The 15,389-nt window shown below is 44.9% G+C and overlaps 1 protein-coding gene across 5 annotated transcripts in view; it reads left to right on the plus strand.

Annotated features, from left to right (window-relative positions):
• Window positions 1-15,389, plus strand: part of SIN3A (SIN3 transcription regulator family member A) — an 865,613-nt gene that overhangs the window by 102,750 nt on the left and 747,474 nt on the right. For all 5 annotated transcript variants that reach the window (XM_078685093.1, XM_078685092.1, XM_078685095.1 and 2 more), the window contains one exon: window positions 5,267-5,480. In XM_078685093.1, the coding sequence (XP_078541219.1) occupies window positions 5,298-5,480 (183 nt within the window). In that variant the 5' untranslated portion in view covers window positions 5,267-5,297. The remainder of the gene's footprint in view (window positions 1-5,266; window positions 5,481-15,389) is intronic.

The following is a 15,389-nucleotide window of genomic DNA, read 5'->3' on the forward strand; positions in this document are numbered from 1 at the left end:
GACTGACCGTCCCACAATCCTTTCTTTCTCATAGGAGTTAAGGAGCTTCTCAAGTTCCTCCTTTTCAGCTGTCACTCTATAGCTAATGCAGTAACGGCATTAACACTGCGGACGGAATCACACGTTTCATTACCGTGCAAGCGTCACAACACTTGCCTTTGTCAAGCATTTGCGTGGTAAAGACAGTCTGCGCTCTAGATTCAGAGTGGATGGACGGGCGAATCGAAGGAACCGGAAGGATCCAGACTCTGCTTGGTAAGTAGAGCTGGGGGCTGGATTTTAGGGCTCGGGTAGTTTTTTTTGGCTTGGGGTCAGTTTTAGGGCTCATGACAGGGCCCTAACAATTGAATTAGTAAAATCGTAATAATTCAGAAAAAAATATTTTCGATGCTGAAGTCAGTTAAGTGGATTTCTCGTGCAAAATAGCTTATGACCAACTGGTACTGCAAAACACAGGTTCTGGATCCCCACCGCTGTGACACCAATGTAGGAAAGTGGAGTATTATGTGGTGTGAGGGTTAGACCTCCGCATGTAAGGCGATCATAGTATCCCTAAGATGGTGTTTTGTTTCGCACCTATAAATTCTTAGCCCATTTCTGGTAGTGTGGCTAAGACAGTCACCCTTTACTAGAGGAACATGTGTTAAGCATTTCAGAGTACCAACATGTACGAACATGGACGATAAGTAATTTTCACGACTTGAGAGAAATCTGACACCAATTTATAAAAATAGATTATATATTTATCTTAATTTAGACACCCAAACAAATGGAATAGCATACATATAACCGGTGCTATAGATTGTTGAAGCAATATTTAAATCAGTGCAGAAAAATGCATGAAAAAGATAATATTGCGGTCAATGTGGAAAAAACTACTAGTGACAATCTGTTGCTTGCAGGCTAAGTTACGTGGAATCCTTACAGGCCTTTGGTCCTGCTGGCTCCTGGGCCAGGCCCCAACATTCCTATCAATATTTCCTTGCGCGTGGAGTCCGGGTGCAGATTGTCCTGACTGTCCTTGGTGCTGAACGGGAGCTACGGTGGTGCTGATTTTACCGCTTACACAGTGCTGCTAAAAACAATGCAAAAACACAACATATACACAGCTGCTGATGTCGGAGGAAGGTTGCACAGTATTCCCTGTAGATGCAGCTTCGAGTGTGGGGGTCGGTTACCAGATTGGTGACCAACAAGCCTTGGCAGTGGTAAGTACAGCGGAAAGGAACCAGAACTTCACTGGGTCTGGGGAAGTGAGGTAACACCCTGTAACTTCAGGACAGGTGAGACTACAACACCCACAATGCACTGAACAACCTGGATTTGGGTGATCCCACAGAGGGCCCAGTGGCTAGCAATTCTTTTCATTGCGCAAGCGTTTTTACCTGCAGGTTGCAGAGGACTAGTGCCACTAGTCCAGGGCAGCCTAAGGGTCCTTCTGGCTTCCACAGGGGTCCCTCTGTTCGGGATTGCTGAGTTTTAGCCTAGGTCGAGGGTCAATCACTCCGTTCTAAGCCTGTTGCCTCTGGGACAAAGTATCCCTCTTTTGTTGTGGTAAAAATCCTGTTGTTTCCTCTTGATCCCTCTGTTGCAAGTTGTTCAGATGTGAGGTTCTGGTGTCAGGGGTGTTCCTGAAATCCTAGGTTTAGGGGAGTTAGATGTGTGGACACTGGTATCCAGTGGGCAACTGGTCCCTGTAGCTAGTCCGCCCCAGGTGACCTCATCCGAGGGTGTAGGTCACTATTCAGAACCCCTATCCTGCCATCCCTAAAGATGCCAGAAGTCGAATTGTGGTGTAACGACCAGTCTTCTCACCCTGCAAGTGTGACCAGCATTCTGAGGGTGTACACCTCCCTGCACAGCTAAATTCCTGCCTGCCCGGATGCAGTTGTGCCTCGGGCAAGAGGAGGATTGTTTCCTCCACTGGGAGTCAGCTCAGATGCGCATCCGAACCGGTGCAGCCTTTGAACCTCACCGCCTTATGTGCCACTTCACTAAGTTGTTTGGGAGGAGGGAGGTGTAGGACTTCCTTCCTTCCCAAGCCTTTGTTTCTGACTCCTGGGAGTGATCACACTGCCTGCAGGAGGTCAGAATCCAGTCTTGCTGGCAGCAGGGACAGGAAAAAAAGCATGGGCTGTCCAGTCAGAACACAGGGAAGCTGGGACAACCGGGTGGGCAAGCTCTAAGATCGCTACCTAGGTGCATGCCACGTCACCCATAGCACGAGAGTTGTGTCAGCAGTGAGGCGGCACGTTGTTTGATACCATCCATGACATTTCAGTGGTATGATAATGGAGCTGCCAACTTCGGAAATACCTAGGTGGCACCCTGTGTTATTCTTTGGACTCTAAAACTTCTAGTAGTTTCCTATATGGAACACTACTTTGGGCACATACAGGCTTGCACTTGTATGTCCTCACCTTTTAATATACTGCACCCTGCCTCCTCGGGTGAGCAGACCAACCTTAGGGGTGTCTGATATGTATTACAGATAGCGCATTTAACTGTGCAACACATGGTGGGGGTACAGTCGCTTACAAGCACTTTAGACTGTTCCTGCAGTCCGCAATGGCAGGCCCCGCTGTCTGTTTAGTTTTGCTTGGGTCACCCATGGTGCACAAAGAACAATTGATGGACAGAATGCTGAACAATGTCCTACATTCACCCTAGTGCAGAGTTCTAGGTCAAAATTCCAAACTGGGGTGGCTTAGTGAGCAAAAGAACTATGGATTTAACCCAGATCTCTTGACTGGGGTTGAATGTTTGATTCATTCAGCATTCGTCCATCATTTGTTGCCGGTCACCCAGGGTGGTACAAAACCGGGCTACAGCCCTGGGGACTCCATCACCTCTGAAGCCCTTGGTATCTGGCACCACATACTCGGGACTGAGAAGGGGGCAAAATCTTTGCCAATTTTGGATTACCAAGTCGATCATAGCAGTTTTGGGAGAGAGCACTGGGGTCTGGGCAGCTACTCCAGTGTACTACCAGTCATAACCATCAGCATTTGGAGCAAAAAGTTGGGGGTGACTGTACAAAAGGGGCCCTTTCCTACAATGTGCCACTGTTAAAGTAGGATTTTATATATGCAATAAGAGTAGGACAGATATATTTGGTGTCCTTGGGTATATGTACTCTTCGAAAGTAGTTGAAATCTGTGTACTCCTAGTATTCTCTCCTTTGATTTGTTAGATAATGTTGTATTGTATTCTTTATGTTGAAACCGTGACGCCATACGTCTGAGTTTTTGGAAAATGTCTTCACTTCAGTTTGTGTAAGTTATGTCGCTTCACCACAAGGAATGGTTTGGATTATGGATAGGGGGTGGGGGGGGCACTCGTGGCATGTAATGCTGCATTAAAGGAAATTGATTTTCTGTATAGTCTTGAAGCTGTGCGTTTTTTAATTGTACAGAGCAACATGAAGAAACGAAATAGATGTTTTTCTACGGTGTTGAGCAAATCTTAAGTTGTAATCATGATCATTAGGAGGATTCAGAAACAGTTGTATTGAGTGCTCTTTGCTTGTATGGATCATAAAAACATAGCTTATATAGCTGCCCCAAAACACAATATTATTGATAGTGACAGGTTGTCTAGATTACCACAGAAGAAATTCTTCAAAGTTACCCATGTATAGCTTTGCATAAGAGCATGGAAATTTCACACCCATGTCTACGCCCTATATATGTCTTTTTCATTTACCATAGTGGTTGAAGACGTTGGTTTCTAATACTAGATTAATCCTATCCAGAATCGTGTTGGTGTGTTCATACAAAGTTGGTTTTCTGTGTGAAAGAAAGTGTTGGATGGATTTGTCTCTTTGATTTTAAGTATATTGATAAACTGGGACCAGAGTCTAAGGTATCTAATGTCATGTTATTTGATCAGATCGTATCAGTCCATGTATTCAACTTGCCCCTTGTGAATTGTATGTACAATGACAGATTGACGGTGAATGGTTGAAAGATGTGGGCGATCTATTCAGAGATTTTTCTTTCTGCTGGAGAGCGTATGCCCAAATGATAGGTCGCCAGGGGTAAAGGTTTGTGCATTTTTGGTATTAAGTTTTGTTTCAATTTTAAGGCGCTATTGTCACCCTGAATATCCATGTTTAATTCCATCATTTAGAAACCAGTTCAGTGCATTTGAAAGATCGCTACGAAGTCAGTATTTTATCATATGAATACTATTTCATTTAGTAAACTACCATGGAAGATGATGGGAGGTATTTTCAAAAATCTGTCATTCCCAAAATAGGGCTGCTAGTATAGCTGCATTAGAACACTGTAAATAAGATAATAAGATCTTGCTGTAGCTTCCTGGGATACACATGTCTTCCTGCATCAAGACTATTGGCTGGGGAGGGGCTTGCGGACATTTGGTTAGTGTCAATATTTCAGAGCAGCAAGAATTTCCAGCTCCCTCAAACCCAATGGTTTGCCGAAAAGAGGAACGTAATCATCTTTGTAAATTAATGAAGATTTGATGTGTGCCATGAAGGAAAGTTTAGTTTGTTCAAGATGTTATAAGCTAGAGTGAGACTTCAGGTACCCATGTGCCCATGCAGCTGAGTGATGAACGTGGAATAGTAGAATGCCCAGCAGGTCAGAAGTATTTTGCAGTTTGGAACTTCATTTGTGGTCAAACCAGTAACTGACTGTTAACTACCATTTTAGGGTCCTTCATATCATAGCAACAATGACTGTAGGGAACCATGAAAGAAGGAGCCACCTCAATGCATAAAAAATTAGACTCCAACGCAATTCAGAATGCCCAAACACTAAAACTTGCCATGGAGAACCGCACAGACAAACGTCATCCATTTTAGGAAGAAAACGACGCCAGCTCCTTTGACACCCACCTCCAGTCTAACAGAAATGTTTTAAGACCATTCACATTACAGATGTGTGTTGTGCTAGTCTTCTATTTATTGATCGGTATGCATAGTGTTTCTACAGAATTATGTTTTTTGCCCTTCTGACAAGAGGCCTGTTAGGCCTTCCCGTAGTTTGGAAGCCAACCTGTTTTGGTTCGTCTCAAAGTAGGTTGAATGTCCTCAAACTGCAGTGCGCCCAAATTGTTGGCTTACAACTCGCCCAGGCATTTAATTTTTCCTCTTAGATAAAAAATGTTTGTATCAGTGTGTTGCTAAAAGTTAACATTTTCATGTTATTTTCTGATGTGCATGGGCTGCTGCATTGCATGAAGTCTCAAGTCTGGCCTGCTCATCATACCCGACCATTCTGTCTCATCTTTTCTTTAGGTTTCTGCACTTTCCCGACTATGCGTTTAAAATGAAGCGGCGACTGGATGAACCGGAGTCCCCAGTGTTCCCGCCTCCTCAGCGCCGAATTGCCAGCAGCACGGACGCCTACCAGCACCGCGTGCTGGCTCCAGCGCCACCCGTCTATGAGGCAGTCTCCGAGGCCATGCAGCCTGCACCGAGTATTCAGTACTCTGTCACTTCCAGCTACCAGGTATGCTGTCTAACATTTAAAGCTCTCACAAGTTGATTACTTGAATTAGAAGCTTTAAATGCTATGTAGGCTGCTGTCATCCAGACTGTTAGTTCTCGTCAAGATTCCAGCTTCTCATTGTTGACCTGATGCAGTGTTGTAAACAGATCCTTTTTGTTGCAAAAATGTATGATCTTGCTCACTGCTGTCCTCTAGTCATGTACAGGAAAGTAATCAGTACCGTGAAATATTATCTAGAAGTCTGTATAACAACCTAATCAAAGATGTTGCTTAAAATTGGGCGCTATTCTAGCCTTCTCACCCAGCCCAAGCAGCTAATGCATGATGATGGAATTGGGAGAAATTTAGACCGTAGTGGAGGATTTCCACCTTAATTCTTTAAATTGAGCACTTTTCATTAACCGACTCTGCAACCTAACTTCACATATTTTTAGATTTAGTTCATAGTTTGTAAAATGTAAAGACTCTCTAGCTTCATGGAAGCTGCAACCAGCTAGTTTTGATCACCCTTCTAGTGGCTGGTGTGATATATATTTTAGCATGCTCCCATTTATTTATTTACCAGCAGTCTATAAATTAACATGCAGTACATTTATTCCAATTTAGAAACAGTTTTGTAAGCTAAAAAAATGTAAGGAGGCAAATGAGTCATTCTTCACGACCGCTCACTCGAGCCTCCTCCCTCCCCCTGAAGAAGTTAAATATGAAGTCAAATAGTTGGTCAGCTGTGTATTCCTCTCGTTCTTAATGCATATAATTGTATGTGCTGGATTTTGTTTTACGTTCGTAATACTTTGAGTCATCTAAATGAGGCTCTTATGTTCTTAAATCTAGGTTGAGTATTCGGTCTATCCACCTTTCATTTATTTTTACTTTTTACCTCTGCCATCGAAGTAACAAATTTACAACACTGGAGAAATCTGTGAAGGTGTTTGGTAGCTGCCATGCTTTAATAAAGTATGATTTAAAAAGGGAATGCAGTCAGGCCGACGTTGTTCAGATTTCTTTTTTTTGTTTCATTTAACAATCAGATTGTCTGGTATCGATGTGAGCAAATTCGCCTATATTCAGACCAGCCGGGTGTAGTTTCTCTTTCAGTATTTCATTAGGATTGCCATATTTTTGTGCACATATATTTCTTATGCTGTAATTATTCCATTCTGTTTTCTTCTAAAAGCCAGCCGTTGTGGTAATCTACCACAATGTGATAGAATCTGAAACTACTCCTAAAATCTGTTAATACAAAAAAGCAATGTGGAGTATTTTGTATGATTATCTTTTTATTTGAAGGTTAGTGAACCTACTTTGCTTAAACATCTGCGCTCCTGGTTTTCTTATTGAACTGGGAAACAAGGGAACCCTACTCACTTGGAGCCTGGGTGTAACGATTTTAAAGGAAAACAACGGCTCCTGTGGAATCATACAGAAAGACTGGTAGTATAAATAAAGCACAATTGCGATGTGGGGGGTGGGCTGGGTGCCAAACAAAGAGACTCTCTGTACACGTTTTAGGTACGATATTTCATTACCATCTTTATATAGACATTTCAGAAAAAAAACTTTTTTTCAATATACATACAGACTTTTCACATACATAAATAAATGTTATTTGTGTCCCAGTGAATTTAGACCATAGACCCTACGCTACTATTAGTGACATAACTGTGGTATGTACAGACAGTGGTTTCTATTTTATATTTGTATCGTCAAAGAAAAGGCGACCATGAAATGTATATATAATGAGGTGAACAACAATTTAAACAAGTTGGAAACTGATATGTGGTCTACCTCTTTATATTGTCGAAGATGTTTCGACCCTTAAAGGATGTAGGGTCTCCTCAGGACTGGACAATGTGGGGACACCTGAAGAGGGCCTGCCCTGCACCTGAAAGTAGAGGTGGCTCTGTGATGTTTAAGTGAAACGAAAGACTCACATGGGTCCCGGCCGGGAGCCCACTTGAGGGTGAAGTATGCAGGTGCGAATTCCGGTAGAGCCGGCCCAAGGGCTCTGTTGGCTATATTATGATGAAACAGGAGATACGAGGGACGGCTGGCCAAGCCAAGCGCGTGGGAACGAAGAAGGGATTAAATAGGTGCGGTGGTCACCGTCGGATACCGTATTTCTTGTGGTTTGCTCGCGCTTCAATCAGCGATGCAGCCCGAATGGCTCTCTACGCTACCCGTCTGCTATGCGTCTGCTCCTGTGGTGTGATAGTTTTCTTTTAGCCATGTGGGCCATAGTTGGAAGGTGCCTGTGCATTTCAATTTTAGCTTACATTACCCTATCTCTTGTTGTTAAGCGTGATACCATTTAACTTTCTCCTGGACTCTGTTTGGCCTCGGCTAATATTGCCTGTATTGACTGTAAGCAGATAAGATATTCGGATGGAATTCAGGCCGAACCAAATCAATTTTTTTCTGCAAGTTACATTTTTATGATCAAGTAATCTCACTCCGTGAAATTCAAGACTAATTTATTCCTCCTTCGTGCAGGTCTCAATTTTGACGAAACAACAACTTTACAAACAATTTCGCTGTTGAAAAAACCCAAAAAAGCAACCAAGATCAAAACGCCAGAGTTGTTAGTTATTAATAGCACACGCAATCAAAATCCTTGCAAAATATTAGTTTATTATTACAAACTAAGAAACAAGCTTGCTCATATGGCGAATGTAGAGTGTGATGCAATATATGTCTCACCTCCCATTTTTTTCTTATATTATCCTTTGACAACTCCTTTCTTGAGATGGTCGTTGCTTCCCTGAAGTATGTTGTGAAACCTCACCTGAGAACGCCTACCTGTGTCAGTGTTCTAGCTAGGGCCCTCTTGAACTAGTAAATAGTCAATGGAGACCCATCCTTGTGCATAGCAAGTAGCTACTCCTCTTCCGTTATGCCTCCAAATAGAAAGAAAAGTGTCAGAAGGCAGAAATGATCACACCGCCTTTCAGGAACCGAGTGTTCCGAAGGGTAACAAAGTTTAAAATATTCCCTCCACTTTTCTTGTGTTAAGGGGCCTGCTGAAAATTGGGGAATTGGTGCTGATCCTTCCTTCATGGGAAAATCTAGTTGTCACGTCTTGAGCCTGGTAAAAAGAAAGGAAGTGGTCTTCCTTTGGCGACGCCCCGCTAAAATCCGGTCCTGTTTATCTCACGGGTGGAAGGGTTCAGAGCGTTTCTGATTGACTTATACCAGGGTGACTGACTGATCACATCTTTTCCTATGTAGCATTGATCAAGACTGCAAGCAATAAACATTTTTATTTCAATACAAAAATACTTCTGTAGGTGCATGACTATTGATATGTACGGTAGTTCTGAAGAGTTTGTAACTAGAGGTAAAGCAAAAAATGCTGCATGTGGTTAGGGAGGGGCAATTTATTTGGGTGTATGAAGTTTAAATAATAGAACCGTCTCCCATAAAATCGAGGGCAGCACATAGGGGGAAAAAATGAGATGGAGCAATAAAAGTCTGAAGGGGTAAAGAAGAGATGAGATCATTGTAGAATGAGGTGAAGGAGGAGGTCGGAAAAGAGGATTTTTACAGATAGAAGCTTGGTATCAGGAAAGTAACACAAAGGAAACTCTGGTAAGGGGGCGCCGGCAGGCTTTGAGTGGAAATGTAATTCCAGATTATCTGTTTGGCATTTGAGTTTCATTTCGGGATATTATTTTTTTGTGTTTGTGTTAATTTAGCATTTTCTCTATTGGTTAATGCAATGTTTAATTAGTGGTTCGTATTTTACTTGTAAATGGTGTCGGAACATCTACTGAGGCTGCTATCTTCTAACAGCTACTATTTTGCCATTTTCATTTTACGTTCCAATAGTTAATTTTTCTTTTAGAGAGGAGACCACTAACTAATTACATTCCTTTACAATTTTTACATTCAGGGGAGTGGAGTGCTCCTCCTATATTTTCACTTAACTTTTAGTTTTCCCTTTACTTTGCCCACCTTACCATCTTTGTCCAGTTTTTCTGCTTGATGTTTGGTTTCCGGGTATTTTTTCTTTTATAACATTTTTACATACACCCTGGAAGCCCCTGTGCGTGTTTGCCATCTTCTTTTTTTTTTTTTTTTTTTTTAAAGACCTTTATTGATAGAAATCGCAATTACAACACAGCGCTGAGCCCAAGGCTCGCGAATACAGTACAGTGCAATACAGAAAAGCGAAGGATCCGGTCCAGGAGTACAGAGGTCTAATTTTAAAGGTTTGCGTTCCGAAGGATAGACAAGAACAGGATAACATATCACAACAGGGTGATTCCGGCCTGTAATAATCAGGATAGCCAATTGCATAATACAACAAAAACGCCAGAGTCGCGCGCATCACGTAGAAAAATGTCTAAACCCAGAAAAGAGGAAAAAGAAAAAGAATAGAAGGCCCATAGAACAAAAAATAAAAACAAACCCCCCCCCCCCATCCACCCCCCACCCTGCACCTCTGCAGCTGGCTACGGCCTTTCCCCCCCCTAGCAGCGTGCCTGTCGCCCAATAAAAGGAGTCCCGAAATGTAGAGAGTAAAGGAAGAAACCTAATCTATATTCCCATGAAAGGAAAAGCGGGGAGGAGTCCACCACCCGTCCCCCGGCTCCACCCTCCTGCAAAGCCAACAGCACTAAACATGACATCCAGCGGCATCAAGCATTACAAGCAGGAGAAGTTGGATACACAAAAGCAGCCCACATCGCAAGCAAGGATAGCGATCCACATCCCACATGTCTGGCCCCAGCATCACCCTCCCACGGATCAATAAGGACGTAGAGTCCGGTGCCAAAAACCATTACCAGCAGAGCAAGTCACAAGGCACGAAGCCGGCACAGTGCACAGTCAACGAAATCAGCACATCACATATCTGGCTCGGTCAGCAACGAGAAACCCATCAGTCAATAACAGGAAGCGTTCATCCCTGTCCGGTTTTTTCACGTGCACCACAGTTTACCAAAGTGTCCCAAAAAAATGCGAACATCAATCCAAAAATGGCAAGCCGGTACAACCACCCAATCATGGCAGCTACGCTCAAACCCAGTGATCCCTTCCGGGCAAAGAATGAACCATCCCCACGTCACAATGCGGAGCCGAGCCAGGAGGGAAAATGCCAACATCCGACAACACCCGAGGCGACCCCCAGGCAATGGGGAGTACGGCTCGGGGAAAAGATACCCGTCGCGATTCCATTCCAAGGTCCTCACAGCGCCCCAGGCATGCGACATCCGCAGCATTGAATTTTGCGAGGTCCGGAGATTCAGATCCGCCATTTTGAAATAGGGCAGCCATCTTGATGGAGACGGACGAGGAACAAGAACAAGCGAAATGTACCTGCGAGTCAGCCATTTTCAATCTTCCCAGTGCACACACGATACCATCCACCTTGTCGATCAGGGTTTGAGCAGAGTGCGCCAGAACGTGACCGAGGGAGAGAATAGCAGCCAGAAGATCGCCATATCCTAAATCTCCACTACTCTCCCCTTCGAGTGCGTCCCCTTGTACTACAATTCCGCCACCACACTGCAGCACAGACCTCCCCAGGCTGCGCTCCATCATGGCCGTCATTTGCATGGGGGTAGACACTCAGAAACAGGTCAGGGCACTAAAAGTAGAAAGCCAGAGTTCCACGCACTATAATGCCGACAAACAATGCCAATATGCTGCCACAAGCTGAAGACCCATAGTAACGCCGTCTTGTAAAATATAGCGGGAGCGGAAATCCGGGAGCCTCCCGTTGATTGCGGAGCTCCACGAAAGCCGTTTCTCGGCAGCCAGCAAAGAGGGCACTCGCCGCCGTGCAGTTGCCCCAAACCAAGCGCCAGGCACGATCCGTCCCGTACCTGTAGTACAGCGGGGCGTGCGTGTAGAAATTCGGCTGCCTCGCACTAAGAAGGATCTGACCGGCTCACAGCGATCGCGGGCATCCCGGGTTGCGCACTGAGCGGCCGGCCTCACCATCCACTCGAGGCCCCGGTATGAGAAATGCTGCGGGCCGCATAATGCGATCAGTCATTTCTCCCGTTGGGGAGAACGGTACAGCATCAGGATTGCTCCACAGGTCGCCGGACGTCATCATCTTCAACAATCCGCCAGGGCGGGCCAGGATAGACGGCAGGATAGTTGCAAAGGAGGAGATGATCCTCGGAGCCAAGGGACTGAGCGTCCTACCCGGACGCCATCTTGGCTCCTCCCCGTGTTTGCCATCTTCATATTCTTTTTACCCGCTTTTTGGTCTGGTAGCAGGGTCTTGAGTTCAGGAGCTGCGAAGGAACCAGAGCAGAGTTTTGTCAGAGATTGAAAGGAAAAAATCGAGATCAGACAAAGTTAGAGAAGTGTCTACAGCTGTTGAAGGAACAGGAAAGCACAGATGAAAATGGAGGTTTTCAAGCTGTTTTCTCAACGTGAGAACTTCAGCCACATCGTCGGAGAATGAACACTGAGGATGTAGCATACCCTATTTAGATTCTCCCCAAAGTGCCACCACAAGTTCTCCCTGAAATGCAACCACAAGGTGTGCAGCATTGGTTTACTGAGCGGTCACTGCTCAAATATTTGCACCAAATTCCTCCCCTAGGGACAAGGGAGAAGCAGAGGTGGGCACATTATGCCATGACAGTCACATCACAAGAAACCCTCGATAAAGGCCCGAGACCTGTCAACGACCAAGTGTATACTGTGGAAACAAGTGGTATAAGGGGAGAATCCGCCGCTGAGGAGGTCTTATAAATTGATAGAGAGAGAGCGCAAAAAGAGGGAGAATCGAGAAAGCAACATGTAATATATCTGGCATGTGGAGGATACAGGCACTTGTGCTTGGGCACCAGCCTAAGAATACACACTTCGCTGAGGGTGTCTGGGTTTAAAAAGAAATTGCAGGCGGCTATTTAAAACAAATGCAAGGAGATGATGGACAGAGTGTCTAACTTTTCAGACACTTGCCCCCAGTCACAGATCTGGGTTGAATCCATCATCATTCTTTAGCTCACTTCGCCACCTTAGTTCAGACCCAGCTATCTGCAAATCAGTCTTGACCTTGTGCCTCATGGGAACAGTCCGGCCCGAACTGCCCAGGCAGGTCTTCCCTGAAGCTGAAACGAGCATCCTGGGGCCGGTTTCTGGGTAACTCCCTTCATCAGCCAGGCTAGCTTGAATCCAGTGGCAAAGCGAGCAAGGGACCCACGTCTGGGCATACCCTGCCAACTTAGGGCGAATAAAGCAAACACAAGCAGAAGAAATTGCAGGTGGCTATTTAAAAAATGCTTTTACTAGCAAAAACCTATTTAGGAATGCAGTGGACGAGTCACTTTAGAGAATAAAGAAAGGCAGCAAGACTGCAAAGGAGATGGTTGCCTTGGAGTTAAGGTGTTGGTTCCAAGGTAGACAGCCACACCGAGGAGTATACCTGCAAGAGTTCTGTAGCAGCTTGTCACGCCACATGCCACCTTCATGCATGCACCAACAGTGGGTATACCCCACAACACTAAAAGCCTTTTTGAGGAAGTGATGTCTCGGAGGGAATACGTCACAACCTAAGGGGATTGGGGACCAGAAATTGAGTGACTTGCAGCAGAGCTTTCCCCCACCCACAACACCAGTACAGTGGAGAATTGGAGGCTTCCACGACGAGCAGAGGGCAATCACTTCAGATAAATGAACAGTAACAAAACTATTCTATTGTATAGATCTGGTGCTAAAGCCTCCCATAATAGGTCATGGGGAAGAAACTGCATCAAGGAAGAGTCGATGAAAATGAAAAGTCAAGGACCTTCTAAAAATCAAGCAATAGTGATGGATTCAAATGAGGAAACGCATCCAAAGGGGCTACTCCATTTTTGCAGTGTGAATTTTATCTGGATTCACATGCTGTGCAATATTCTGCCATCTAGTGGTTGGGTACGAATTGTTGTATTTCTTGTCCTTTTTTTTTCTTGGTGGGCGTAGACATACCACCATTTGGTGTCCTCCTGTGACATCAAAGTGCTTCCTCCGGAAGCTCCCACCATTGGTCGCCATCTTCAGATTCTTTTTTTCCAGCCGTTTTTTCCACGGTTGGGTCTGGATCGAGATGGAAGGAGCTCCAGAGATTTGGAGAAAAGAATCGACAAAAATAGATGAAACTTCTACAGAACACCGATAAAAGGCTTTTTGACGTACCGACTACTATCCGACCAGCTGGAGTACGCTGAAAAGGGGAAAGCACGATACTTCGACGACACAAAGCATGCCCATGCAGGGGGCTCCCTGTGCACGGTAATGGACAAGACACCTTTGAAATTCATCAAGAATTGTCATCATAAGTACTATGAAAAAGATCCGCATCCAGTCTAAAACCTTTTCCTGCCGCTGGATCACCGAAGTGAAGATTGCAACGCGTGCTCTGCCTTCACCCCAAAAATCTTAAGGGTACGAGAGGGACAGAGAAGGGACAACTACAACATGTAGGGCCAAGGGGCCAGCACGGTCACTTCGAGATCTAGGGCTTTCCAGTGAAGAGGAGGACCACGTCGCCGAAGGCCCTGAAGTTGACGAGGATATAGACGTTCCAGTCGTAGAGGTCCAGAAGAAGACTTCGAAAGAAGTAAGCGAGCCGTCGACCTTGAAAAAACAAGAGGAGACACAAAAATGTCTCTAAAACCTCAAAAGGAGCCCCGGCATCAAAACAGTCGCCGTCCGCTGCCGCTTCCAAAGAGAAACATTCTGTCAGATCCTTAGACTGCGAAAACTCTCGATAAATCTAAGACGCGAAAGACAGTCATGAAAAAGATGTCTCGATGTCGAAAAGAGAGAGGCCGAAACAGTCTTCTACGACAACATCGGCGTTGTCAAGCACAAAGAGTAAGGCAGAGGGTCTCGACGCCGAAACACACGCTTCAGATATAAAGAAAAAGAGGCTTGAAGCAGAGATGACTAATATTTTACTTTTGACGAAAGCTTGAAGCAATTAAAGATAACGCCGAAAACGGCGACTGAAGTAGAGAAATCAGTCGAGGAACATCTCCCAAACCGCTCGACAAGGAAGAGGAATTCTTCGAGGAGGAAGGTTATGACGAGCCACTAACTTATGTGGTCTCTGCGAACTCGGAGGCTTAAGACCTATAATGGCAGGATCTCAACGCCGAATTGACCAGAAGAGGCGGTAGACACTTAACCTTCGAGGCCTTCACCACCAGATCACATTGGGATGTACAACCAAGTCATAAAAGGGCAGCAGATAACATATGGAGTACAACTTGAAGAAGAAAAGCCACAATCATGCTTTCTACTAGAAACCTTACTGCCTACACAGTCAAGGAGCCAGTTTCTGCCCATGCTACAGAGTGGATTGGATCAAGGGAAAGAAGCATTTAAAGAGCCTGCAACTTGCAAGGCAGTCACACCAAGGGGTGAGAAGAAATACAAACCTCCTTCAAAGGACCCACTGTACATCAAAGGGTCGGTGCCAGCTGACTCAATCATTACATCTACAGCCAGGAATAGGGCAAATGTCTCAACCAATGTCGGACCACCGCCAGACAAGGAGAGCATGAGGATGGAGATTATGCGGAGAAAGGTTGAAAGGAGTGCAGCAATTCAGTGGCGCATTGTAAACTCAAATATATTGATAAACAGTCACGCATATCAGCATTGGGAAGAGGTAGGAGAACTACTAAAGCACCTGCCTGAACAGTTCCATATAAGAGCAAACCACTTAGTGGACGAGGGAAAGAACATGGCAAACCCATGTTTAAAATTTGCCCAAGACGCTGCAGTCCAATCTAACAGGCAGATGATGATCTGCATTACCAAGAGAAGACCTGCATGGCTGAGAATATCCGGTTTCAAGCCAGAAGTGCAGAATAACACACTAAACTCCCCGTTCAATGGAAGACGGCTGTTTGGTAGCACCGTAGATGAAAAGCTTAATCAACTCACCACTGGGGT

The sequence above is a fragment of the Lissotriton helveticus genome, chromosome 3_2 (assembly GCF_964261635.1).
Source record: "Lissotriton helveticus chromosome 3_2, aLisHel1.1, whole genome shotgun sequence".
NCBI lineage: Eukaryota > Metazoa > Chordata > Amphibia > Caudata > Salamandridae > Lissotriton > Lissotriton helveticus.